Genomic DNA, 24000 nt, shown 5'->3' on the forward strand with positions numbered 1-24000 from the left:
AAAAACACATCTCCTGATTGCTCTCACCTGTACTCCAGCAACTCGTACCAAGTCAGCTCTACGTGTGGTGTCACTTCTCAGGTGACTCCCAAAAGCAGCTGGGACCTCAGAGCAGCGGAGGACAGGCCAGCAGTGGCTGGCAGATGGGTTGCTGTGATTCCCATGGGACCTGTCCCCTCTGTGCCAGCACTGTTGTCCAAACCTAGCAATGCTGTCCTGGAAGCCACGTGATATCCTGACACCACAGCCCAAAGCAATGTCCTCTCATAGCAATGCAGGCCATCAGCTTCATGTTGCAGAATAACGCTGCATGGCCAGAACAGTCTGTTGTGGAGCTGAGCCCAGGTCTGGAGGGTTGTGCATGGTCTCAAGCCTTGCAGGCTTGTCCTGTCCCAGCCGCTGGGTCTGGAAGGAGTGGGAGAAAGACAAGCCATCCCTCGACCTCTGGCTCCACTGACCATTTGGACTGAGGAGGGAAGAAGCCAGCTGAAGGCTCTGCTCTTCCAAACCCCTGCGCCCCTCACAGCCCAACAGCTGGGTCCCTACAAAAGGGCCAGAGGAAGGAGAGCAGCCGTGCTGCAGTCAGGGTCCCAAAGCTCTGCCTGACACCTCGCACCCCTGCCCTGCGATGGTGGATGTGATCACGCCAGCTCTGCCCTGCTGAGTGATCGCTTGTATTCATGAAGGGAACAGGTAAGGAGAGAAAGACCCTCGCATGGACCATTCCTTCCTGCAGGAGGAGTTTGACAGAGCTCGCTAACCACACATCTCCGCATCATCAGAAGAAGCTGCTCTGCAGCAGGGTTTTGCTGCCTCCAGGAGCCACCTTGTCTTGGAGAAGAGCTGTGGCCCCACCTCGGAGGGGCAGGCGAACCTGAGGGCTCTGCAGCCCAAGAAACAATGTCCACCAAGCACCGGCTTGTTTTTAGAGCATCACCAAGCCATTTGCTCTGTCAAGCATCACCAAATTCCTTTGCCCTGTCTGCACTGGGCACAGGAGGCCAGCAGTGCTGCCGAGAGGGTTAAAGGCACCCATACGTCACCCAACAGCACACCAGCCCTTGGGGATGGGATGGGACAGGAGCTGGGGGGTGAGCCCAGCCCCACCAGCCGCAGCAGGGTGCATGCCCATCTGGCTGGATGGCTGATGCCAGGCTGAAGTCGTGGCTCCGGGCTGCAAAGCTGCCTCCCCCTGTCCCCTCTCATGGTCCAGCCTCTGCCTCTCCCCGTCCCTAGGGGCAGCAAGGGGCGAGCGTGTTTTGCAGGCAATGAAACAGCAGTGAATTCCCCCCGTGCACCCCTCCAGCACCCCTTGCTCGCCACGCTGCAAAGCCTCCTGTGCACCGCCTGTCCTGGCAGGAGCCGAGCCGGTGGCATGGGGACACACCGGGACAGCCGGGCCAACAGCTGCCCTTTAAAGCGTAGGGTGTCGCGGGGACTGCCAGCATGGCACGGAGACCCCCACCGCTGCCCCAGCAGCGGAGGGGCAGGTGGGAGAGGGCGGCGGGGAGGGGGCTTACCTTCACGCCGTCATTCTTCTTGTTGCCACCGCTTTTGCCTCCTGGAGAGAGGAGGAAGGAGGTTAGGAGAGCCAGGCAGGGCACCAAGACCAGGAGGCCGAGGATCAGCAGCATGGTGCCGGGTGGCAGAGCGGCAGGACCCCGCGGGACCAGCCGGTGGGTTTTGTCTTCTCTCCAGCAACCCCTGGTGCAACCCCCGGGAGCTCAGGGGCGACCTTGCCGGCACCGTCCTGTCCTACCCCAGTGGCTCTCAGCCAGGGGCATGACCCGTCTCCTCAATATGCCGAGTCCTCGGGGTGGCTCGGAGAGGGCTGGCGGGGCTGTCCGGCGGCAGGCGGGCTCCGGCCGGGGGGTGCTGATGACCGAGCGCGGCGCAGCGCGATGGAATGGGCTGCCCGCCTGCTGCCCTCTAATTTTAGCCCCATGCTGCCGGGATCATGTGCTGCCGGCCCGTCGGCCCAACAGCTGCAGCCCACATTTTGACAATGATGAAAAGCAGACGCCTTCCCTGGTGCCCACCTACCGCTGCCGGCACTGCCCCAGCCCCCAGGCTGCGCCAGCCACCCCGCTCCCCCTGCGCCCCCAGGGCAGGGTGGGATCGATGGGGTTCAGCCCCACACAGGATCCCATCGCCTGCTGGCCCCGCTGTGCTCCTGAGCAGGAGGGACCGGCGAGCCCCTGGGCTGTGCGTGGGACAGGCACGAGAGATGCTTTTGAATTTCCTGCCCTTTGATGCTTCGCGTCCGCCGCGTCTGCCGGCGCGGGGCCTGACACCAGATCCCCCCAGCTGTTGGACTCCTCCAGCCCTGCCGCACGCTGCCCACAAGTGCTAAATGTGTCAGCACGATCCCCCCACGACAAATGCAGATACCAGCCCTGGCTGTGGCCCTCTCCTCCAGCACCTGGCTGGGCCAGCAGCCCCCATCTACCCCCTGTCCACCTACTACACCCAACTCCTGAGGCGCCTTGGCGAAACACCCCAAAACACCCATCTAACACCAAACAGCTGCCACCAGCCCACTCAGCCCATGTGCCAGGCTTGGCTGGCTCGTCCCACCTCTGCCAGGGCCATCCCCAGCGCTGGGGATGGCTGGAGGTGACAGCAAGCGGATGAGCTTTACAGTCACCCGGCTCCTTTTTGGTTCCATGCCTGGGAATCACTGGGACCCGCTGATCCCTGCCTCTGAAATCCCAGCTGCATGGCTTGCTCCGAGGCAGCAGGGTGTCCCCAGAGGCGACAGCTCTCAGCAAGGGCACTGGGGCAGGGGGCAGCTTGTGGCTGCACCAGAGACCATTCCTGGTGCACAGGCTGGGCTGCCGTGCTCTGTCCCTGCTCCTCTGTCTCCATGCAGCCCTCGGGATGTAGGGAATCAGGAGGAGAGTGGGGGGCCCCGCAGGATCAGCACCCTCCTGCCTGGGGAGGGACCCAAGGGACCCTGCTGCCAATGGCACCTGGGGACCTTTCTGACACTTTCCCGGTGCAGAGGATGCTCTCCCTGAGCCACAAACATCTCCAGGAGGACACAAAACCAGCTGCCTTGAGCCCTGGCTGCCCCCAGCACTCACATCCCCACCCCAGCACAAGCCAGATGGGCGGGTGCATACAAATCCCAAAAATCTAAACCTCTGGGGACTGCTGTGCCTCAGCCAGACACTTTTTCTCTTGCATCCTAAGCCAGCAGGCAGCCTGGAGGTACTAGGTGGCCTGGCCTGGACCACCACCCAGTGCCACACATCCCCAGAGGCACCAGGACCTCAGCCCCGCTGTGACACCCGAGGCAAAGCCGGCTCTTCAGAGACCCTACGGGTTTGCCCTGGGCACCCTGTAAGACAAGGAGATGAGCCCCCGGAGACGGCACCTACCGGAGAAGTTCCTGGTGGCCAGCATGGTGGTGAGGATGGCTCCCTGAAAGACAGAGAAGGCAGAAGGAAAGGGGCGTGCTGGGCCCCGGCCCCCCACACCCCTGCCGCTCCCCCCAGCCCTGGGGGAGGAAAGCCCTGTGCGTCACCTGTCCCCTGGCCACCTCGCTGGAAGGAAACTGGCCCACAGGCTGATATTCTCCTCCTGTCATCAAAAGCAGCCCTCGGTACCTGACTCCGTATCCCCAGCGCCAGGGTGTTGGGTTGCATTCTCCAAAACTGCTTTCCCTCCAAGATTAAAGGGATATTAAATATCCCTGGGGTGCATTTTGGTCTCGTTCTACCCTGCCCTAGATGTAGCACGACTCCGCTGACCAGGTCCGGCAGCTGGCGGTGAGGGGAGCCACCGGGAGCGGAACCGGATTTAATTGCAATTAAAGCCGTGCCAGCTACGTGCAGCAGGGCAGGAATTTTTCATGGGAGCTACGGAAAGATCACCATTGCAAAATAACATTCATAAAAATGTTTCCTCTGTTCCAGCTGACTCTACTAACTAGTTGCTCAGCATATAATGAGATTACTTTGGACTAATTGCTTACAGTAATGGATTACTATTTTGAAGTGTATGCCTGAACTAATTTGATCACTTGTCTAGCTGAAAAGTAATAATAGTTTATAGCCAGTTTCTTTTTTTGATAATCTTGTTAGTAGCCTGCAGCTGTACTGCTCTGTGCCACATCGTGTTCAGGCCTGGAGCAATGATGGGTCTGACTGCGGCACAGATCAGCACCGTCCCATTCTGTGTCTCCAGCTCTGGAGGATGCATTGCGATTTCCAGAGCCCGTTCCCAGCGCCGTGCTGCTGGCTGGGGCTGAGCAGCAGCCGGGAGATGGGTGCTTCAGGGAGGTGCTCCAGCTCGATGGTGAAGCCTGGGGAGATGGTGATTTCGGAGGGGGTACGGGCTGCGGCACACGGCAGCATCCGAGAAGGGAAAGCCTGTGGGGCTGCTGGTGTGGGTGAGCCAGAGCTTTTTGCCTGTCTATAGATGACTTTGTTCCTTGGCTGCTACATGGCTTGGCCATCAGGCAAAGGGGTCTCACTGTGCCGCTCAGATCCATGTCCTGCCCCAAAGAGGAGCTTTCTTTACGCTGACTCCAGTTGGAAAGTCCTCGCCCCAGTGTCCAGGGCTGCTGTGTGACTCAGTGCTTTCCTTCACCACGGCTTTCCTCTAAGCAGTTGGGAACCCCAGCCAGATGCAGCCACCACTCCACTTGGCCTCTTTTCCCTTCTTCACAACAGGGATCCCCAAATGTCCATCACCCCCATATCGCTGACCCAGAGACACCACCCTGTCCTTTCCCACTTGGGGAACAAACCCCCCAATGACCTTATCATGCATTTTGCAGCCAGCTTGGAGACTATGAGAGTTACCTTCAGCTTCCTCCGGGCATTGAACTTCTTCAGACAATCCACCGTCTCCTGTCTGTGCATGCATGACGCCACGGTGGCACGGTGCTGGGAGGAGAGAGACCCGGCTCAGAGCAGGCGCCGAGGGGGAAGGGGCTCCCCCGGCCCCGCTCTCACACGCATGCACACGTGCTGCACGCTGTGCAGCAGCAGCAGCAGATAAAACTTTAATAGGCAGCGTGAGATCACAGCTCTGGAGTCAGCAGGATCTGCTCTGGCGGTGGGGGGGTTTGCAGGGAGAGCTGGCTGCCCCCTGAGTTAACCCCTCGACTGACTGGCCACGTTTAGCAGTGTGCTCCGGGTCTGCACGTGGTGTGGGGTCCCAGAGTTAAGCCCATGGACTCCTCCTGCCTTTAGGAGCTGATTCAGAGTGAGAACCGGCAGCCGGAGCAGCGGGGTGCAGCGAGGGGCAGGGGAGGATTGCTGCTGGGGTGGACGGATGGATAAACACAAGATTACTCCCACCCACCCCGAGGAAAGGCCCCCCCAGCACAGCGTGACACCAAGAAACCAGCCTGTCCCCACCAGGGCTGGGAACGTGCGTGTCCCTCCCATCAGGAGCTCCCCTGGGACACGCTGTTTGCATTCACACTCTGGGCTTTTCTCTGCTGTAAAGCTTTGGGGAAAAGGCTGCTCCGAGAGCACTGGGAGGAACCATGCCAGGAAACCATCTTCCCAGGATGGAGAAAAGAGATGGACAGCGTGTTTGATAACACGTGCTCCTCAGTGAGATGTTCCCCTATTGCAAACCCCCACATCTCCGGACCTTCAACCCCAACTGGTGAGTGCCACCAAACTCACTGATATCCAGGGGTGCTTCAGAGCCTCCGCTGCCGTGATGCGCTTGGACGGGTTTATGGTCAACATCTTGTTGATGAGATCTTTCGCTTCGGGAGTGACTGTGTCCCACTCAGGGGAGGGGAACTGCCAAAACAAAGGGACCAAGGTGAGAAATGGCAGGGAGCAATGGAAGGAGCAGAAGTCCCTTTGCCCTTGGGTTGGTTCTCCTGCAACCCTTTGCTCCCGCCCATGGGATAGGTTGGAGAGACAGTAGCAACTGGAAAGAGCTGCCAGCTGGAAAACTGGAGAGCAGGGGTGGAGGGAGAAAGGTGGAAGGCCCAGGACAAGACCTATCTGTCCTGCAAAGTGGACCTGAAACGTGCCAGTGTGTGCACCTGGGCACGGCAGCTTGGCCAACCCTCTGTGATCAGAGCAGAGGAAAGAAACTTGCTCCCATCTGTCTGAATTTGCCTTCTGGAGCAGCAGACTGCAACGTGGGGACAGCAGGAGAGAGGGGAGAACAGTGAAAGCGGGGAGCAAGACAAACCCACTCACATCATAAGCCCCAGCCTTGATCTGCTGGTAGAGTCGGTGCTGGTCTTCATCCCAAAAGGGCGGGTACCCAACCAGTAGGATGTAGAGGATGACACCTGCCCAGGAGAGGAGATGTGGGATCAGTGGGAGAGAGCTCATTGTGGAAGGTATGAGCAGATCCAGCCTGTGGACTGGCCCAACTCAAGCAGAGAAACTGAGAAATTAGGGAAACGGAAGGATTTGCTCTCTGATTAAAAAGCAAAAGGCTCGCTGGTGGGTCCAGCTCCATGCTGACGTGCTCAGCGGCTGGGGAGATACATGGCTGAGCCAGACACATGGCTCTGGCAGCCACCGTGCACAGCCCCATCAGGGCTGGGTGATGCCTCCTCCCCATCGCGGGTGGAAGAAGGCTCCCCTGCGGCTGCAGCTATGCAGAGGCATCGCCTGACTCCACGAGCACCGCAGGGCAAAAGAGCTGGCATCTCCCCTGCTTGGGGGCTTTGGGTGCGCAGTGGGGGGGCTGATCCTTCAGAGGAGGGTGCTGCTGGATTGGGAAGCAGGGTGCTGCTCTGGGGCGGCCCAGGGTAATGTGCGACCTCTTGGGTAAATCCTCCGCCCTGACCTCCCCGAGATGTGTCTAGCAACTGTGACTTGGGACACAGTGGATCAACAGCCTGACTCATCCCACCCAGCCCAGCCCGCTCCCGGCATTTCAGCCCCCGTCTGACTTACCACAAGCCCACAGGTCCACGGCTTTGCCATAGGGGTCCTTCCGGAGCACCTCAGGGGAGAGGTATCCCGGGGTGCCAGCGAAACCTGGGACAGACAGCTTGTCACGCACTGCTGGCAGGCAGCACCCATCCCCGCACAGCTTGCCTGGTGCCCGGCCAGCCACCGCGAGAGCAGAGAGCCCTGACACACGCCAAGGCGGCGGGACGGGCACCCTCCCTCCAGAAACCTCTGTGTCCCCCGAGAGCAGAGCAAACAGCAACAGCAGCCAAACCCCAGGATGGTGCAGAAGGCTGGGGTGCTCTGGCATGCACCTCCAGCTCTTGGACGAAGCTTTCCTTCCCTGGGTCTGCCCCTGTCACCAGCTTGTCCAGCTCACCAGGACATCTCGGTGACTCACCAAGTCTCTGTGGAGCTGTTTGCCTGTGCCCTGGATCAATACTGGGCTGTTTCCAGGGGCACAGCTGGAGCCATCCTCATCCACCATGCCTCCCAGGCTGGTGCTGCTGGGCCACTCCCATAGCCCGGGGTTCAGGTCCTGGGGATGTGTGTCCCTCCTGGAGACCCCCCGACCAAACACACCAATGAGGGCTGGAGGATGCCCACCTCAGGCCAGTCCTACTCACCAAACCACGCTTGCTGGTCCCCCTCCACCTCGATGGCAAGGCCGAAGTCAGCCAGCTTGACGGCGGCACCCTTCAGCTTGGATGCCAGCAGCAGGTTCTCAGGCTGCAGGAGGAGACAGGGGTTGGAGAGGAGCAAAACCCCCCGGGGGCTCTGCCGTCACGGGGGAGCTTCCCAGCACAGCACGGAGGAAGGTCAGGGCTCCTCCTGACCGGTTTGTCCTTCTGTGTGTCATGATGTCCGTGGATCTTTAGAGGACCATGGACTACAAGGACCTCCCTACCCTCTCTCCCTCATGCTCTTTCACCCCAGAGCTGGTCTTTGCTCTGTGGCTTTCCAGAAGCCCTACATGGTCTTCCTCCCTGCTGTGCTTCAGCTGCCCTGGAGGACCCTGGGCATTGCTCCACAGGGTTTTGCATCGCAAATGGGGTCCCCACGTCCTGCCACAGGCCCTTCCTCTGCTGCTCCTACCTTCAGATCCCGGTGGACCACCCCCATCTGGTGGCAGTGCAGGACAGCCTCCAGGATCTGCTGGATGCAGTGGCTGTGGGAGAGAAGAGAAAAGCTCACAGAAGTGTCCAGCGAGGCAGAGTTTACTTAGACACTTCTACTTGGCTGCACTTCATCCTTCCTGCCCCTCTCCCCATCGTGCTTCCCACCAGCAGCCCCGGAGCACAGCTCAGTGTTCCCCTCCACCGAAAGCCACACACCCATGGAGAGCAGCTGTAACCCAGTAAGACCCCACCAGAGCTGCTGGACACCCAGCCATGGCGAGTAGGAGCACAGGGGCTACGGCAGAGCCTGTGGGGTCCCCAGAGAAGCAACACTGCGGGGGGAGCTAGAGATCAGTGGTGGAGTTGCAACACCAGCCCAGATTTGGTCTCCAAACCCAGGCAGAGCAGATGTGATCCTCAGACGTAGAGCTAACCTTCGCTTTGGCCCCATTTCCCTGGCCTCCTCTAACGCAGGCGTCTCTCACTGCGTCTGTTTGCTTTATATCTAGTTCATTAAACCTCAGCTCTGCTGCATGCGTGAGAAAGGAAGGGAAAAAGACTGAGGCGATGAGCACTTCTGCTCCAAAACAGTTGCATGCAAGGCAGAAGGTCTTTATTTACATGTATTTTATTTTATTTGTATGACACTAATAAGTGGATGGGTTGTAAGTGGATTCAGTGCGGGCAGTCCATTAAATGAGATTGCTTTCTGCCTAGAAATAAGGGATGTTTCCATGCAGACAGAGGTAGCGTAGAGCTTTCCACCCCCTTGGACATTTGTACGGGCTATGCTTATCCTGGGGGCAAAGCCAAGAGGCACAGGGATATCTGCAGACTGGAGAGAGCCAAATCATATCCCCTCAAAAAACAATGAGGCTAATGGTGTCCCCTGGCCGAGCTGCCAGGACCAAAGGGGTGGCTGAAATGGTACCCAGCCCCCTGCCTCTGCAGCAGGGTACCTGGAAAGTGCCAGCGGGAACGTGGGACGGAGCGGAGCTCCAGCACATCCTCCCACCCAGCCTGTCTTGACTGCTCCTCCGTAGTGCTTTCAAGTGGTAAATGCCAGAGAAATGTTTGTTTCTGTACTGTAGCTGCGAGGAAAAAGGATGAGGACTGCAGGGTGTCTGTGCTACCACCCTCCCGGCTGGGGCACCAGCCTGATGCTGGGCTTCCTCCCTGCCAGCCTGGGGACCCCTGCTGTCCCCTGCCTGGGGAGCCCCGATGCCCCCAGCCCAGGGAGCCCTGAGGCCTTGCTCCTTTACAGGGAGGTCAGATGCGGGCTATGCCATCAGCCCCGGGAAGGACGGAGGATGCTGCGGGCGATGGCTGGCAGCTGCCTGGTTCGAGGTGGGGACCAGCCCTGCAGTAACACACGCACTTCTTGGCACAGGAGCTGAGTGAGTTAAAAAGAGATTTTTTTTTTTTTTTTTGCACTACACATCTGGTTTATGAGTACACGCTGCGGAGCGGCTGTAAAACACCTCCCAGCATGGAAGGAGCTTATGCCGCAGAAAGCCAGACACGTAGGACCCTGGGAGGGAGCAGCTCACAGGAGAAGGGGACAACTGCTGTCCCCTCCATGGCCTGGCGTGTGTCCCTGCTCACCTGGCATCCGCTTCGCTGTAGTATTCCCTGGCCACAATGTCCTCAAACAGCTCCCCACCGGTGACCCTGCGAGGAAACGGGGGGAGTCACGCTCAGCCATCTCAGCGCAGCATGCAGGGGAGCTGGATTGATTTACAGCACACTCAGCCTTGGCAAACCCCCCCGAAATGCTGCTGCACCATGCACGGGGGGCCCGTGGGGGTGCAGGGCAGGGACCTGCCCTCTGCCCGGCTTGGGGGACCCGAGCTTGGTTCAAACCCAGCCTGCAGGAAGGACTTGGGTGAGGTGGAGGATGGGGGAAAGCTCAGGGGGGCTGCGGGGGTGCAGGGCACGTCGCCCTGGGGTGGAAGCATGCAGCTGCTGGTGGATTAAGAGATGCATTTAACCATTACTCACAGGTCAAATATCAGGTAGTGGTGGCCCTCTTCGGAGATGCTGTCGTGGAGCCTCACTGTGGCAGAGACAGAAGGGTTACAGGGTACGCCTGGCTCCCACCCCACTCCCCGGGAATGCCTCTGATCCCCTTTGGGCACAAGCAGGAGCTGGGGAAGAGCAGAGCGGGGCTATTCCTCCTCCATCCTCCTCTTGCTATTGCTGCCAGCTGGGTGGGGGTCCCCCCACTCAAAGGGGGACCCCAGCCACGGCCCCAGCCTCGGGCAGCGGTGCAAGGCTCAAAGGTCAGATCCAAATCAGGGACTGCCTGAGGCTGGTGCCTGGCCGAGGTCCTGGGCAGCTGCTGGGCTATCTTGGGCACTGGGCAGGCTTTGGGCACGGGTGCCCCCAGCCCTCTGCCCCGTCAGGAGAGGTGCCCGGGCGCAGGGATTGCTCAGCCAGGGCGCTGGGCTGCCAGCCCTGGCACTGACAGGGCTTTTTTATTTTCTGCTCGTGACCTTGCTTTTCTCCTTGGGAGGTCTCAGGTCGGGGATATCCAGGAATCACTGCGGGATGAGTTTCCTTTGGAGGAAGGCACGCTCTCCCCTTGGGCACGTCTTGCCAAATAGAGCCTGGTGCAAACCTGCCACCCTGCAGCTGGGTTCGGGTTATTCAGGCTTAGATCCCTGCTCACAGCTTAGCAGGCAGATGTGCAGCAAGGGGACAGGGACAGAAGCAGGTAGGACATATAAATAGAGCCTGGTCCAGCATCCTATGCCTCCCACCTCACATTTTGTTCCGATTTCCCTGAGGCTGTAAATATTTAACCCTTCCTCTCTGCTCACCTGGTTTCAGCCTGATACAACTTTTCAACATCTTTGAGATTTTTGGAAACCAGGGAGGAAAAGAAAACATTCAGGTGAATGATTTTGTGGGAATGCTTGCTCCTAGCCCATTTTACTGCAGCTAAATCAGCTGAGCCCTGTACGGAAACATCCTCCAGACTCCAGCCTGAGCCGGGGGAGATAACAAGCCCTGCCACTGAGTGCAGACGCTGCGCTGCATCACTCTCATCTCCCAGGCCAGCAAACGCCGCTGGGGTGGTCCTGCCCCTCCAAGCTCAGTGGGCAGATCCAGCAGCTCCCAAGAGCGAGCTGCCAGCGGGATCGCCTCACCCGGCCCGAGCAAGGGGCCGAGGAGGTCTGCTGAGCCAGACGGCATCTTTCCTCTTGGGGTCTCCTGCGGTCTTGTCTGTGGACACAAGTTTCTCATCTTATTCCCTGGTTATCCTTCCCCACTGCCGGCCTCCGCAGACATCCACTGCGCTCCAACACCTGTGTCTGCTCCCTGTTTTTCAATGACACATAATACCAGCTTTTCTGCCCTCCTCTGCTGGAGGAAACACGTTTTCTCCCGTTTCATCTCACCCGAGAGGAATTTGGGGGTATTGTGCCTGGGGTCCCGCAGAAGCCAAAGCGTCCAAAGGGGGATTAGGCGAGTTCGGCACGGATAGGGCCAGCGTAACTATAAGCAGATGGTCTGGATATGTCCCCTGCTTGGGGAAGTCCCAATGCCCATGGCTGCCAGGAGCCGAGAAGGTATAAGGAGGAGCAGCCCCTCTAAATATAGCCAGGTCCTGCAAGTATCTGTTACTGACCATAGTCAGAAAGAGCCGCGCCAGCCAAACCACTCCAGCCCAGTGCCAAGAGCCAAGGCAGGAGCGGGACACAGCATCAGGACTGAGGGACCGAAGACAATGGGTACCTGGAGTTGAAACTCCAGGGCTGGGTGTAACCAAAGTTTCCTTGATAAAGCAAGACTTCCCTGCAAGGACACGCAACTTTGGGAAACAGCAGGTATCCCAAATCCATCACCCGGTGCTGTGGGGTCCTGGACCTGCCCTTGACTGCCTGTGCATGGCTTCCTACGCAAGGCTCTCCTGCAGGCACGGTGCAAGGCGCAGGTTGGTTCCTCCGGACTCACAGCCGCAATAACCCTCACCTGCAGAGCACAGCATTCCCATGGGAGACAGAGTGACCCCACCTTGCTGCAAGGAACAAATTAAGGGGCCAGCAAAGCCCCTCAGCAGCTGCAGTGCTTCTCCTGGGGAGGGATGGAGAGGGATTTTTCTGACTCGCCTTCCCCATGCCCCTGGTAGCACAGACTCCTCTTGCTCTCATTAGGGCTGGTGTGCAGCGGCACAGCTCGTTCCAGCTCCGGGGTGGGTAATTAGCTGGCTTGTGCTGCATGCAAGGGAAGCTGCGAGCCCAAGTTTCCAGGCAGCAGGAGCAGTGGGGGGGTGAGGGTGTGGGGTAGGGGGGTGGAGAAGAGCCTCCTGGGTATAAATAGCAGCAAGACTGGGCTCGTTAGGCTCTCATGCCATTAACCCCTTCCAGCCCTGTGCAGCAGGGTTGCTTGAAGCCTGCTATCTCTGCAGGTCACAGCCAAACATCGAGGTGTGGTGCAGGGATGGGAAGGAGGCAGAGAGGGGCTGAACTGCAGGACAAGGCATTTCTGTCCTCGGAGACCCTGCCAGCTCCACGGGCAGGGGATGGAGAGGGAAGGGAGGAAGGCAGGCAGCGGTAGGGAAAAGCTGGTGCCAGGCTGGGAGCCTGGGGAGCTCCAGCTGCATGGCGCAGCTACCATCCTGCAAGTCCTCGTAGGGTGGGTTCCTCCAGTTTTAATATTTCTTGCTATTCACACACTTCACGGTGTGTTTTCTTCAGGTCTCAGTAATCCCCACGCATATTTTGGTGCAGAGGAAAGGCCCCGGCTGCTGCTCTGACTGGGGGAGGCTGGATGCCCCACCAGGACCCCGGCAGGGCAGCTTCTGTGCCGGGCATCGGTCCTGCAGGAGCAGAGGCAGGGGGAAGGATGGTGGCCAGATCCTGCGGGGTCCGGTGCCCCGGCAATGCAGAGGACCTGCCACGCAGCTGTGTGCCTGAGGCAGCTGGAAGCTGACAGGCTTTTTCCGAACTGAAATATTTATGGGGCAGGAGCGGCGTTGCTGGTCCCAGTGGCCCTGGGTCTGGCTCCTTGGATCTGCTGCAGCGGTTCCTAGGGAGGGACAGATCCAGGACACTGGGAGCAGCGAGGGGGACAGGGAGGAGCTCAGCCAAAATGGGAAACCTCCCAGCTCCTGGCTGCGTGATGAGAGGGCTGCAGAGCTCCTGTCCTACTCCCAAATGCTTTCCCAAAAGCTGCAGGATCCCAGCAGGGTCAGTGCATCGCTGCTGCGAAGGGGAGAGGGGGTTCATCCCCAGAGCCATGGCTCTGGACGCCGCGCTCCCACTGCCAGACCATCCCTGGGGACCGACAGCCTGCATCAGCATCACTCTCAAGGCTGGGGTTTGGGATTTTTTTTTTTTACTGCAGTTTTTTCCCCTCCCCTCTCTCTCTCTCTCCTTCTGGCCTATTTTTGTCTTTTGCAGGGGCTCAGGAGTTTTCCTGAAACAGCTTTTCCGAAGGAGGCTACTCTCAGATGGACGGTCGGTGGGAAAGTCTTCGCTTCCCCCCCTCCATCGCTCCTCCTACACGCCCCGCGCTGCTGCTGCTGCTCGGAGCTGCAGCCGCTTTTTGGAGCATGCAGAGGAATACAGCACCCGAGGGGGGGGAGAGGATTAAAAATAGCCCCTTGCAGCCTACTGGGGCCCTGCTTCTCCCTGAGGGAGCTTTGGCCAAGTGGGTTAGGTAGGACCTACTTCAATCCCCCCATGCTTGGTGAGGGCCTTTCTTCCCTGAGCCCGTTTGAAGATGCTGCCTCCCCATGAGGAAGAGGAGGGACAGCTCCACGGATCAACAGGGTGGGCTGCCACCGAGCCCCTTCTCCATCTCCTGGGCGGTGGAAGGACAAACAGCCCATGCTGCTGCGAGCAGGGCTGAATTATTGGTGGGGACCCCCCAGCCCCAGCGGGGGCACGGGCGGGCAGCAGAACTGGGCACGGAGCACGGGCAGATTTGGCCGGCTCTTCAGCTGGCCCGCGGCGGGGGAGCAGGGTGCGCTTACCGATGTTGGGGTGCTTCAGGAGGCGGCAGATCCGGGCTTCTCGTTCCAGCTTCTGGTGATCTGAAAGAGGCAACGGCCCTAAATTAGGGTCTGGGGAAAGGGAATAAAGTGCTCTCAGCCCCTGCCGTGCTCTCTCGGAGGAGCTGCCAGCACGGGAAACCTGGGGGGGACGGAGCAGCTAGCAAGGAACAAACCTGTCCTTTTTTTTTTTTTTTTTTTTGCTAAAGAATAACAGTTTTGGGGACACGTTCAGCATCGGAACCCAATGGACGGTATCCCACACAGATGCAGCCCCCAGCCAACCCCCCAAGCACCCATGCCATGGGCAGTCCTGGGCTTTGGATGGTCCCTCGCTCTCCTCTCTCCCTTCTCTTTGCTGAACGAGTCCCCATCTCCTCCTGAATACCCTGGAGCTGCCTGAGTTATCAGTGCCAGCAGCGCCTGCTCGGTTTTCTCTTATTCAGCCAAGCACAGGCAGTCAGCAAGGACATTTCTGGCCCCGACTGGTACAATTTGAACAATCAAAGATGGAGCCGACCAGCGAGAAATGTCACGCTGAAACAGGGCTATCCGCTCCGCTCCCCCTCTCTGTCCCCAGCCGTTTCACGTCGTGTTTTTGCTCTCCTACATCGCAAAACCCTAGCTCTGAAAATTTGCTTTGCTCTGGTGCCTGGCTCAAAACAGGCAGCACGGGTCCCTCTCCCCGGCTTTTGCCAGGCTTGGGGATGTGAGACAGTGTAGCTCTGGGCAAAGCCAATTGAGCTGAGCCAAAAAAGCCTCAGCCCTGGGGCAGCCGAGGAAGAATTCTCAAATCATTCTGTTTCTTTTTCCCTGCCTCTGCACTTTTCTGCCTCCTTACACCTGACCCAGCCACCCTGCATGGAGGTGCCTTGTCTGGAGGTATTTTGGGCTAGCAGGAACCCAGCAGCCAGGAGAAGCGAGGATATAATTAGGGCTGCTCGTCTCTCAGCGCTATTGCTGTTACCTTGCAGGTTCGCACCCCAGAGTCTCGCTCTGCATCAAACCAAACCCGGGTGTCTCCGACCGCTGAGATGTGAAGGATACATAGCCCCTTCCCTGCAGGGGCTGGAGCCTTCCCCAGGGCTCAATATCCCCCGTTCAGTGACTGTGGGGCTCGACATGGGCAAGTCACCCCAGGGCTTAGCTGAGTCACTGATCATCACTGTCTGCCTCAGTTTCCCCATCTGCAGGCTGGAGGCTGGTGCCAAATGGGGAAGCCCAGCATTGCTGGTTTCCAGTAAAGCTCCTTTGCTTGCTTAGAAGAGGCCAGAGATCGAAGGAAAGAGAGGTGAATGCAACCCCAAGTATGGAGCAGGTCCCGGCACCGCTCTGTGTGCCTGCACGTCGCTGCCAGAAGAGCCTTTGGCTGCTTGGGGGCAAGCGTGGCCACTGGCAGGGGACAACAGGCTGCCCCGTCCCTTCCCTGCCATGAGCCGCCTGACTCGGCTCCGGCTCCCCGGCTGAGCCGCGGCGGCAGCAGCGCCGTGCGGCCCCCCAGCTGCTGCCCCCCTCTTTGTACCCTTGCAATCTGTTGCTGCCAAAACGCCTGCAAAGGCAAAGCCCGGCACAGGCGGCTTGGTGGGGAGCACCAGGAGGCTGGTGGGGTTCGATAAACTCCAAACAGTATGGGGAGGGGGTGGGAGACCAGTGAAAACCAGGCAAAATGGAAAATGGATCAGAGATTTTAAAGGGGGGCAGAGATGGGTCCCTCTGAAGGGGAAGGGGACAGCAGCAGGGACCCATCAGCACCCAGGAGGGGCTGGGAAAGGTGCGTATCCCTATGGGGTGAGGGCCAGGGACCCTGGCCCAGGGACCCCCGGGCAGTCCCCAGCAGCGATGCCCTGGCGGGGCAAACCCCGACGCATCCAGCTGGCCTTCAAAGGGCAAAACCATGCGGGTGCAGAGGAGGCTGCCATGCCTGCGAGGCTGCAGCGCCTGGGTACGCAGCCCTGGGTAACCCCGGCTCTTCCCCTCGGCACACCCCGGCGTGCGAGCACCTGGTAGGAAAGGTCCCGAGGGAGCGTGGCCATCGCTCTCCCTGGTGTCATGGGCTCAGCTGCGAAATGCAAGGGGAAGAGCTGCCTGAAATGAGCCACCCGCTGCCCAGGGAGCGAAGGCAGGCTGCGCTCCGGGGGCTTTGCTCTTTCCAAGGCTGCGTGCGTTCCGCTCGGGCAGAGCTGTCCTGCCATCAACGCACAGCAAGGACGGGTTGGGAGCGGGGGCAGAGCCCAGGGCTGGGTCTCCGGGTCTGCAGTTTCCTCTGAGCATCATGATACAACCGCTGCACGGGGCCACAGGCTGGCAGGGAGCCTCCTGGCTGTGCAAATCTCCGGGACACGGCTTGCAGGGGCTTTGCACATAGGTGGGATGGCTCTGCCACAGCAGCAGGGCAGAGGGACAGAAGGACAAAGGGACAGACGGATGTCGCTCAGGCAGAGGGACCCTGCTAGCTTGCGGGGCAGCTGCCGTGGGTCAGAGCATCCTCCCACCCATGTGGCACGGCACAGCCACCACGTAGTGAAGTGCTGCTGGGGGCAGCGAGCCGTGGCCGCAGCCCCTCTCCTGCCCCACAAATCCAGCTGCTGCCTGGACCCAAAACCCATTTCTCTTCCAAAAACTCCAGTTTCTCTCCTGCTGACTCCCCGTGTAGGCAACCGGGAGGATGTCCAAAGAGACCATGGGGATGTTTCGCAGCTCCTCTCACCTTTCCCCCAACCTCTCTCCTCCCTGCACACCTTCCCTCCTGCCCTTCGCATGTGACACAGCCGGTGGCACATCCCGGTGGCAATGTGTCCCTTTGGCGATTGCTCCCAGCCTGGGGAAGCGCCATGCCTCACGCTAGCACTGCAGAAATGGGGATTTCAAGACTGTTAGCAAAAGCAGCTAGTGATTTCAGCTGGCAGAGCAGGGAAAATAACCCTGGCGAGGTCTCTCCAGGGGACAGATGGACACAGAGCCACTGCAGGGATGGTGCAAACCCCAGAAGAGGATGGAGAGGGGCAAACTGCCGGAGCGGGCGAGCGGAGGCAGGAGGAGCAGAGGGAAGGCGGCTCAATCTGCTCCTCCAGGCACCCCTGCAAACCGGGAGGCGTTTGCTGCCCGCCCCGCTGCCAGCTGGGGTGCGCAGGCAGGAGCCAAGCCCGGGGCTGGGAGCCTTCGGCCTCGGAGGAAGGCGATGGTCTGCATCCCCAAAGAGGGGAGCAGCTGGGAGAGCTCAGTGTCAGTGCTGTGCCACTTTGGCAGCACTGTGGGAAGGAGATTGCAAAGGACTGGTTTAATTTGAGGTCAGAAAGGAGTTTGTCACTGTTTTCTGCGTTTCATTTTTGCCTTCGGAGGTGAGCAGTGGCGTCAGGGAGAGAAACCAAGGGAGCGAGTTAATTAAAACCTCCCAGCAGGGTGCTCGCTCCTGGCACCCATCCTGCGCTCCCCAATGCACTCAGCCAGGAGGAGCCGGAGCCGGGGACACAGCAGCTGCTGTCCCATCCTCTCCATCCTCCTCATCACAGCTCCTCTGCCAGATGCCTGGGGGCAGAGGGGTCCCTGACTCGGGGCGAGGGCTGGCTGAAGCTTCTTCTGTGCTGGCTCAGCTCAGCCTTGCCCCGAGGAGCAGCCAGGACAGACCGGCCAGTGCCCCTTCCAGCAGCAAAGCAGCCAGCGTGCTCCACCGGAGTGATTAGTTAGATGGCAGCGAGGGGTGAGGGCCCATCTCCAGACAGGAATGAAATCAATCCCCCACCCAAAAGACCTTCCCGTTTCGCTGATGTAGGTACATGAGTAAGGCAATCCGCAGTCCCTGAGAGCGGGGTCGGCGGGGGGCCTCCTGGGGAGGTGATGCTCCCGAAATAACTGTGCTACCCAGCGCCCGAGGCCAGCAGCAGTTTGCAACCATGATTTTGCCGTGACGTGGCATGCAGGGTGGTGGTGGGATCTCAGGGAGAGAAATGGGGTCCTACAGCTCCCCGGGCAGGTTGGGGTCCGGGAGCTCCCCCCGAGCCCTGGCACAGCCGAGCTGCAGGCGCATCCCTGTGATCAGACGGGATGCGGTGAGCAGCCACCAAGATGCCCCCTTGGGATGTTCTCCCCATCCATCAGGGAGGTCAGTGTGTACCGCAGTGGAGACGGGGTGGGATAAGGGGGTCCCCCACCGGACATCAAACACCCCCTGCCTCTTCGCACGTCCAAGGCATCATGCCGGCGCCATGCAGAGGGGACAAATTCCCTGCTCTGCAAACCCTGCTTGCCTCTCGCCTCTGTGAAAATGCCCCAAGCACCTACCTCGAGCAGACAGCTTCTTGGTGTTGATGATCTTGGCCGCATACTCTTGTCCTGCCAACACCTTCACGCATCTCCGAACAATGGAGAAAGCGCCCCTGGGAAGATAAGAAACCAGAGGGAGAGGTGAAGGGCTTGGTACGGGCAAGGGCACGGCTCAGCCCTGACGTACCTGTGGGGCAAGGGGCAGCCACGGGCACGGGGATGGGTGCTGGCTGGGGAAGGGGCTTGGGAAAAACACGGAGGGCTCTCAGTGAGCTTCCCTGCAGCGCTGTCCTTGGGGGATGATGGACACAGGTAGACCTGGGGATGAATGCAGCATTCACCCTCCCTGCTCCCCTGGGACAGCCCGGCATCATGCACCTTTCCTCCTCTCCCTCCTAGGCTCTGCCCTACCTATCCCCGGGGAGAGAAGGGGCAGTGATTTACCCTGTATTGGCTCCTGAGGGACACCAGGATGGCTGCAGCTGCCACGCAGCACTCGGCCGCTTCACTTTTACCTGTGTATGCGTCTTTGCATGCTCTAGACCTTGCAATCACAGCAGCACTTTGCAGAAGCTGGTGCGAGCACCAGCTGCAGTGCAGGTGAGCGGTGCAAGGTCCCCCTCAGCTGCAAACCTGTGGCACCGGCAGGGACAGTGCAGGGGACCCTGTGAGCAAGGACCACCGGCACCAAGCAGGATGGGGACTGACGGTGCTGTGGCTTGCACACACGTGAACCAACATGCAGGGGTCTCCTGAAGCCTGGCAGGCAAATGAACGCAGGCGCTTGGGATGCTCCAAAGAAGGCCCTCTGCCCCTGTACCCTGAGCTCTGCCAGCTCGTTGCACTGAAAGCACGCCAGCGCGCTGCTGGGAGCTGCGGCATTGCACACACACACACACGCACGCTCCAGCCCTGCTGAGCACAACCTTTGTACCAGGTTCCCTTTCCTGCCAAACCTCTCCGATCGCTAAAATAACAACTATCAAAAGCAATCCCACCTCCTGCTCCACCTTCCCCCCGCTCCCCGTCGCCCTGCTCCTGCTCCCTGCTGAGGAATAAAAGGCCGCAGGCTGGCGAGCGGCGGCGGATAATTGATTTTACTGGTGGGGGCGGGTGGAGACGGGCAATTTGGGTTTGCATGTGATCTTTAGGAGAACAGGCGAGCGGCAGGGTGCGCAGGGATGGGGCTGGAGCCCCGGTGGAGCCGGCAGCCCACGCGCCCAGTGCCGCCGCGCAGAGCATCGCTCACGGCACGTGCCAGGCGGGAGCCGGGGGAACAGCACCCCGGCGCTTCCCGGCCTCCCCGTCCTACCATTTAATCCTGGCTGCTGGAAGAGCTGAACTGTTAATATCCCTGTAGTCTGGGGGGAATTAATTGGAAAGGGGGGGCAAAATGCTTCGTATCCAGCTTGCCATGGACGGGGGAGACTGGAGCCATCGCCAGCCCCACGGTGCCGCTCTCCCCATGCCACCAGGAACCCTGCACTGCCCAGGGTTTGGGGCCTCCTGTGAGCCCCTGTGACCCATCTTTACCATTTTTTTCCTAAAGACGTGTGCTGCTTTTGCAGTGCCGGGAAAGCCTGCAGGAGTGAGCGCGGCAAGCAGGGAAGCCCCCATGCCCACCGCCCCAGCTCGGGGTTTCTACCCCAGCTGCAAGGTTTTGCTGCGGGACCTGATGTGGGGTTGGAGACATAGGTGTCCCGGACCCCCTGGAGGGTGGGGAGCCCCGGCCACTCCTCGTCCCAGTGCCCACAGCCACTTGCTCATCCATTTATTCGAGCTAAACAAAACTGTGGGGAAGGGGGAGCCGTGGGAAGCGGGATGCGGCGGCTGGGGATGGGATGCACCGTACCAACAGAGTGCAGGGTTTCACACCCCCGACTGTATTCATTGCTTTTGTCTCCTCTGAGCCTTTTTAACAGAAACCAAATGTTGATTTGTGCTCTGTGAAGCACAAGCGAGACCCTGTGAGCCCGGAGGGTGAGGGGGACATGAGGTGCTGGGTGTGGGTGCAGGACACCCAGGGGTACAGCACACTTGCCATAGCCCTGTCCCAGTTGGGTCCTTGAGGGGGTCTGCGCTGGCCGAGACCCCCCCCACCTTGGGTCTTTGACCTCACTGGGCATTTCACAGCAAACGGGCTCTGGTCCCCATGCCAGGCTGCTCCTGTGCTTCCCAGCCCCATGTGGGATCTTCCCAGCCTGGGGGGAAAAATTCCCCCTTGACTCCGTCTAAATCCAGCATCTCCTTCCCTGCAAGCGCAGGCATCCCCCACTGCAGCGGGGGCTTGTGGGGCAGCGCGGGCAGCGCAGGGGCTGCCAGGCAGGGAGCTCAGCCCCATCTTGGTGCAAGAAACCCCTTTGGAAGGAGACGCGTCCTGTTCCCTGGCCGTGGGCAGCAGCATGGGTCCCTTCCCTGCCGGGGCGCTGGCTCTTCGGATGGGGCCAACCCCAACCCTGGTGGCAGCCGGGGGCTCCCATCTCTGCCTGGCTCGGAGATGGGGAATTCATCCCAGAGGAGACAGCATATCCCAGTTTTAGCACTGGATGGGCACATCACCCGCAGGGCCATGGGTATAGACCGCGTCCATGTCCCTCCCGACAGCTGCCATTTCAGGGTGATGCTGGACCCGCAGCCCAGCAGCCAGCCCTGTCCCTCTAGCCCCGAGCTCTGGCACTGCTGGGTCCCAGCCCTGCAGCCCCTTGGTCCCCCGGGCCAGGTGTGACCCCCATGGCCTGTCCCCACGGCCTCCTGCCAGCCCGAGCAGCAGCTCTGGGATGCTCCGCTTCTCCCTTTTTCACACCTTCCCTGCCAGTGCCGGGCTGCGCTGCTGCCGCCCTCCCTCTCTTCAACACCTCCTCCTCCTCCGAGGCATTTTATCTCCTTTCTAGAGAAGCGTGTGGGCTGGGGATTTTTTGTTTCTCCATATCTTTTTTTTTTTTTTCCTTTTTAATAAAACCCCTCTCCTGCAGCTCTGGGAGCGGAGGGGCTGATCGTACGGCTCGGCACGGTAATTGTCTCCAGCCTCTCCCTGAACCTGCTGCGGGGGCGGATTCAGAGGCACCGAGGGAGCTGCACTTCATGTTTGTCCTACTCTGGGGGGCCGTGGGCAGGATCCTCTCCCCATCCCCCTCCACGCTGCCCCTCGCCCTCACCCCATCCCCTCCTGCAAGCACAGGGCGGCGGGGGGGATCAGAGCAGCCCCTCACTTGCTGGGCTTTGCTGAGACTGCTGTGGGAGCAGGTTTTTCCCCAGCTCCGTGTCCCCTGCTCGGGACAGATGCCTTCCCCTTGTCTGGGAGGTGCAGGGATGCACCAAGGGCTCGTGCCCCATGGGCAGCCTCTGCAGAACCCCCTCCCCATCTCTGCCCCCCCACGAAGCCCCATCGTGGTGCTACCATTGGGTGTGTAGCACCTCAAACCCTTGGCTTGCCTGGGTGTCAGGATGGGTGACAGCCGAGGAGATGGCAAAGGAGCATAGTGGGCACAGCAGCCTGGCACCCAACACCTCCCCTCCTGCCAGCCAGACTTGGGGACACCCCCACTGTCCCAGTCCGTTGGGGACAGCAAACTCAAGACGGAGCCTTTCTGCTCTGAGCCCCTGTGGGATGCTGCTCCCCTTTGAGGTCTGGGTCGGGGAGAGCCGTGCTGCCCACCCTGCCTCAGACCCGCTGGGGTGCCCCCACCCCAACCAGCGCCCGGAGCATCTCGCAGGGGGAAAATCGCTGTTTCCCACCATGAGCAGCTGCTGCAGCAGAGCAGAGGTGCGGCACTTCATCCTGGTTTCCCTCTCTAAGCCCACGAAGCGGAAATTTCCCCATGGGAAACCGCTGATTTTTGAATGTGCCAGGATGTGCTAGAAACCATCCCGGTGGAAAATCCCCAACCAGCTCCACGGTGCTGTGACCAGCCCAGTGAATCCCCTAACTCAGGAACATGCCTCAGTGCTGTGGTGGTCCCTGACCCCCGGAGCAGAGGGGAAAGCTGTGGGATGCTCCGAGCTGGGGACGCTGCCCCAAGCCGCCGGCCGAGCCGCGCTGCCCCAGCATCACCCCGGGAGGTCGGAGGGGCTGGGCTGGCCGGGGCGCAGTGCTGGTGGGGGGCTGGCAAGCCCCTGCTCCAGCTTTGCTCCTTTATTCGTGAACATGTTAAAATGCATCTGTTGAGGTGGTTTTACACTGTGGTGCCGGGTGGTGCGGGCAGCCTCTGGGTCTGGGTGCTCAGCCCTCCATGTTGGTGCCCACCCAGCAAAGCATCGCACCCCAAATGCCTCCGGGAGCCCTCCTGGTCCTCCCCCATCGCGCCTGGCCTCCAAGCTCCCGTCCACATCCCCGCAGCCATGTCTGCCCAGCCAGGGCCCAGCAGTCTCCCCACAGGCACCCAGCAGCCGCTGCCTCTCCTGCCCACTCCCTGCCCACCCGCTGCCACCACCGCAGAGCCTCAGAGCCCAGAAAACCCGAGAAACCTCTGGAAAAAGCAGGTCCCAAACCCCACCTTGCCACCAGCACCCCGGCGGGTGCCCGTCCCCCCTGCCTGCATCACCGGCTGGGACTGTCCCTGCTGCAGGGACCTGCTCCCCAACCTGCTGCTCCCCACCAGACCCTTGCAGCCGCCCCAACGCCAAGGGGATGCACGTGCACGTCCTGGGACCGAGAGTCTGCTCGCCTCCAAGGAGCTGCACTTTGTTTGTAGCAGCAACCTGGCCCCCCCATTAGGATGGAGAATGTTAGCGGCGTTCAGCCTGGCACAAAGTCCTCCCCTGTTTCAGCCTCTCGATTTCTCCATCTTTGTCCTCTCCTTTCTCCCTCACCCCCGTTTCGCACACCCACGCATGCGGGCGCACGTTTCGGCGCAGGCTGCCCGGCGCCCGGGCGATACAGGGCTGCGGGGCTGGAGCAAGTGCCCATGCCTACGGGTGGACACAGCCGCCCATCTGAAGCACAGGCACCAGCCACCCGGCACGGGCACCCCGAGCCCGCCACCACGCCGCTGAGCCGCTCCGAGGGGAACGTGGCTGCACGCCCCAGATTTACACACCAGCTCCGAAAAAAGGCAGAGAAACCAAAACACAGGCACACGTTTGCTCGCTTTTGCACCCGTTTTACAGCCACACGCTTGGTGAGACACGGAGCATCCCTCTGCCCCGCATGGAGGACCTGAAATCTCCTGCTCAGTGTCCCCCAGGATCGCCTTGCCGTGCACGGGCATTTCTGTTTGCACACACACACGCACCCTGATCCAGGCACATGCGATGACACCCGGACCTGCCGAGCTGAGCCCTCCGCAGCAGGAGAGCCGGGTCAGGCAGGGCTGTGGCTCACCCCGGGGCACTCGTGCTGGGACAGGGGCAGGGGTGGGAGACACCCTGCGTCTGTCCGAGAGCCGCCGGGATTCTCCAGGGGCTGCCAGGTGGGCTGGGTCTCCTGCAGGACTAGCCAAACCCCGGTGAATCCACACAGAGAAATTCCCAAAAGAAATGTGAGGGGCGCCCGCCGCTTTGGCTTTCCTCCTCGGCTGTCCCATCCCTCCTCCTGACTGGAGAAGTTCCCAGGGGAGCCAGCAGCATCCTCTTTCGGGAGCGGCTTTTCCATAAGCAGGGCAGCTGCCCCCTGCCCGGGTGGCTCCAGCCCCCTGGGGTGACCCGAGCCCCTGGCCGAGCACCCACCAGCAGCCACCCGAGCTCGGGAAGGGACAGAGCAGGCAGGGCTGGGGCTGGCAGCCCCCATCCTCAC

The 24000-nt window shown here is 60.4% G+C and overlaps 1 protein-coding gene across 2 annotated transcripts in view; it reads right to left on the bottom strand.

Moving 5' to 3' along the window:
* CAMK2A (calcium/calmodulin dependent protein kinase II alpha) overlaps positions 1-24000 on the bottom strand; it is a gene marked incomplete at both ends in the record, with an annotated part of 30998 nt that overhangs the window by 6797 nt on the left and 201 nt on the right. For both annotated transcript variants that reach the window (XM_082323720.1, XM_082323719.1), the window contains 12 exons: positions 1521-1561; positions 3384-3426; positions 4812-4895; positions 5649-5771; positions 6183-6277; positions 6894-6977; positions 7517-7619; positions 7986-8058; positions 9614-9679; positions 10010-10064; positions 13992-14051; positions 18288-18382. In XM_082323720.1, the coding sequence (XP_082179846.1) occupies positions 1521-1561; positions 3384-3426; positions 4812-4895; positions 5649-5771; positions 6183-6277; positions 6894-6977; positions 7517-7619; positions 7986-8058; positions 9614-9679; positions 10010-10064; positions 13992-14051; positions 18288-18382 (922 nt within the window). The remainder of the gene's footprint in view (positions 1-1520; positions 1562-3383; positions 3427-4811; positions 4896-5648; positions 5772-6182; positions 6278-6893; positions 6978-7516; positions 7620-7985; positions 8059-9613; positions 9680-10009; positions 10065-13991; positions 14052-18287; positions 18383-24000) is intronic.

This window comes from Platalea leucorodia, assembly GCF_965183815.1.
Source record: "Platalea leucorodia genome assembly, chromosome: 11".
NCBI lineage: Eukaryota > Metazoa > Chordata > Aves > Pelecaniformes > Threskiornithidae > Platalea > Platalea leucorodia.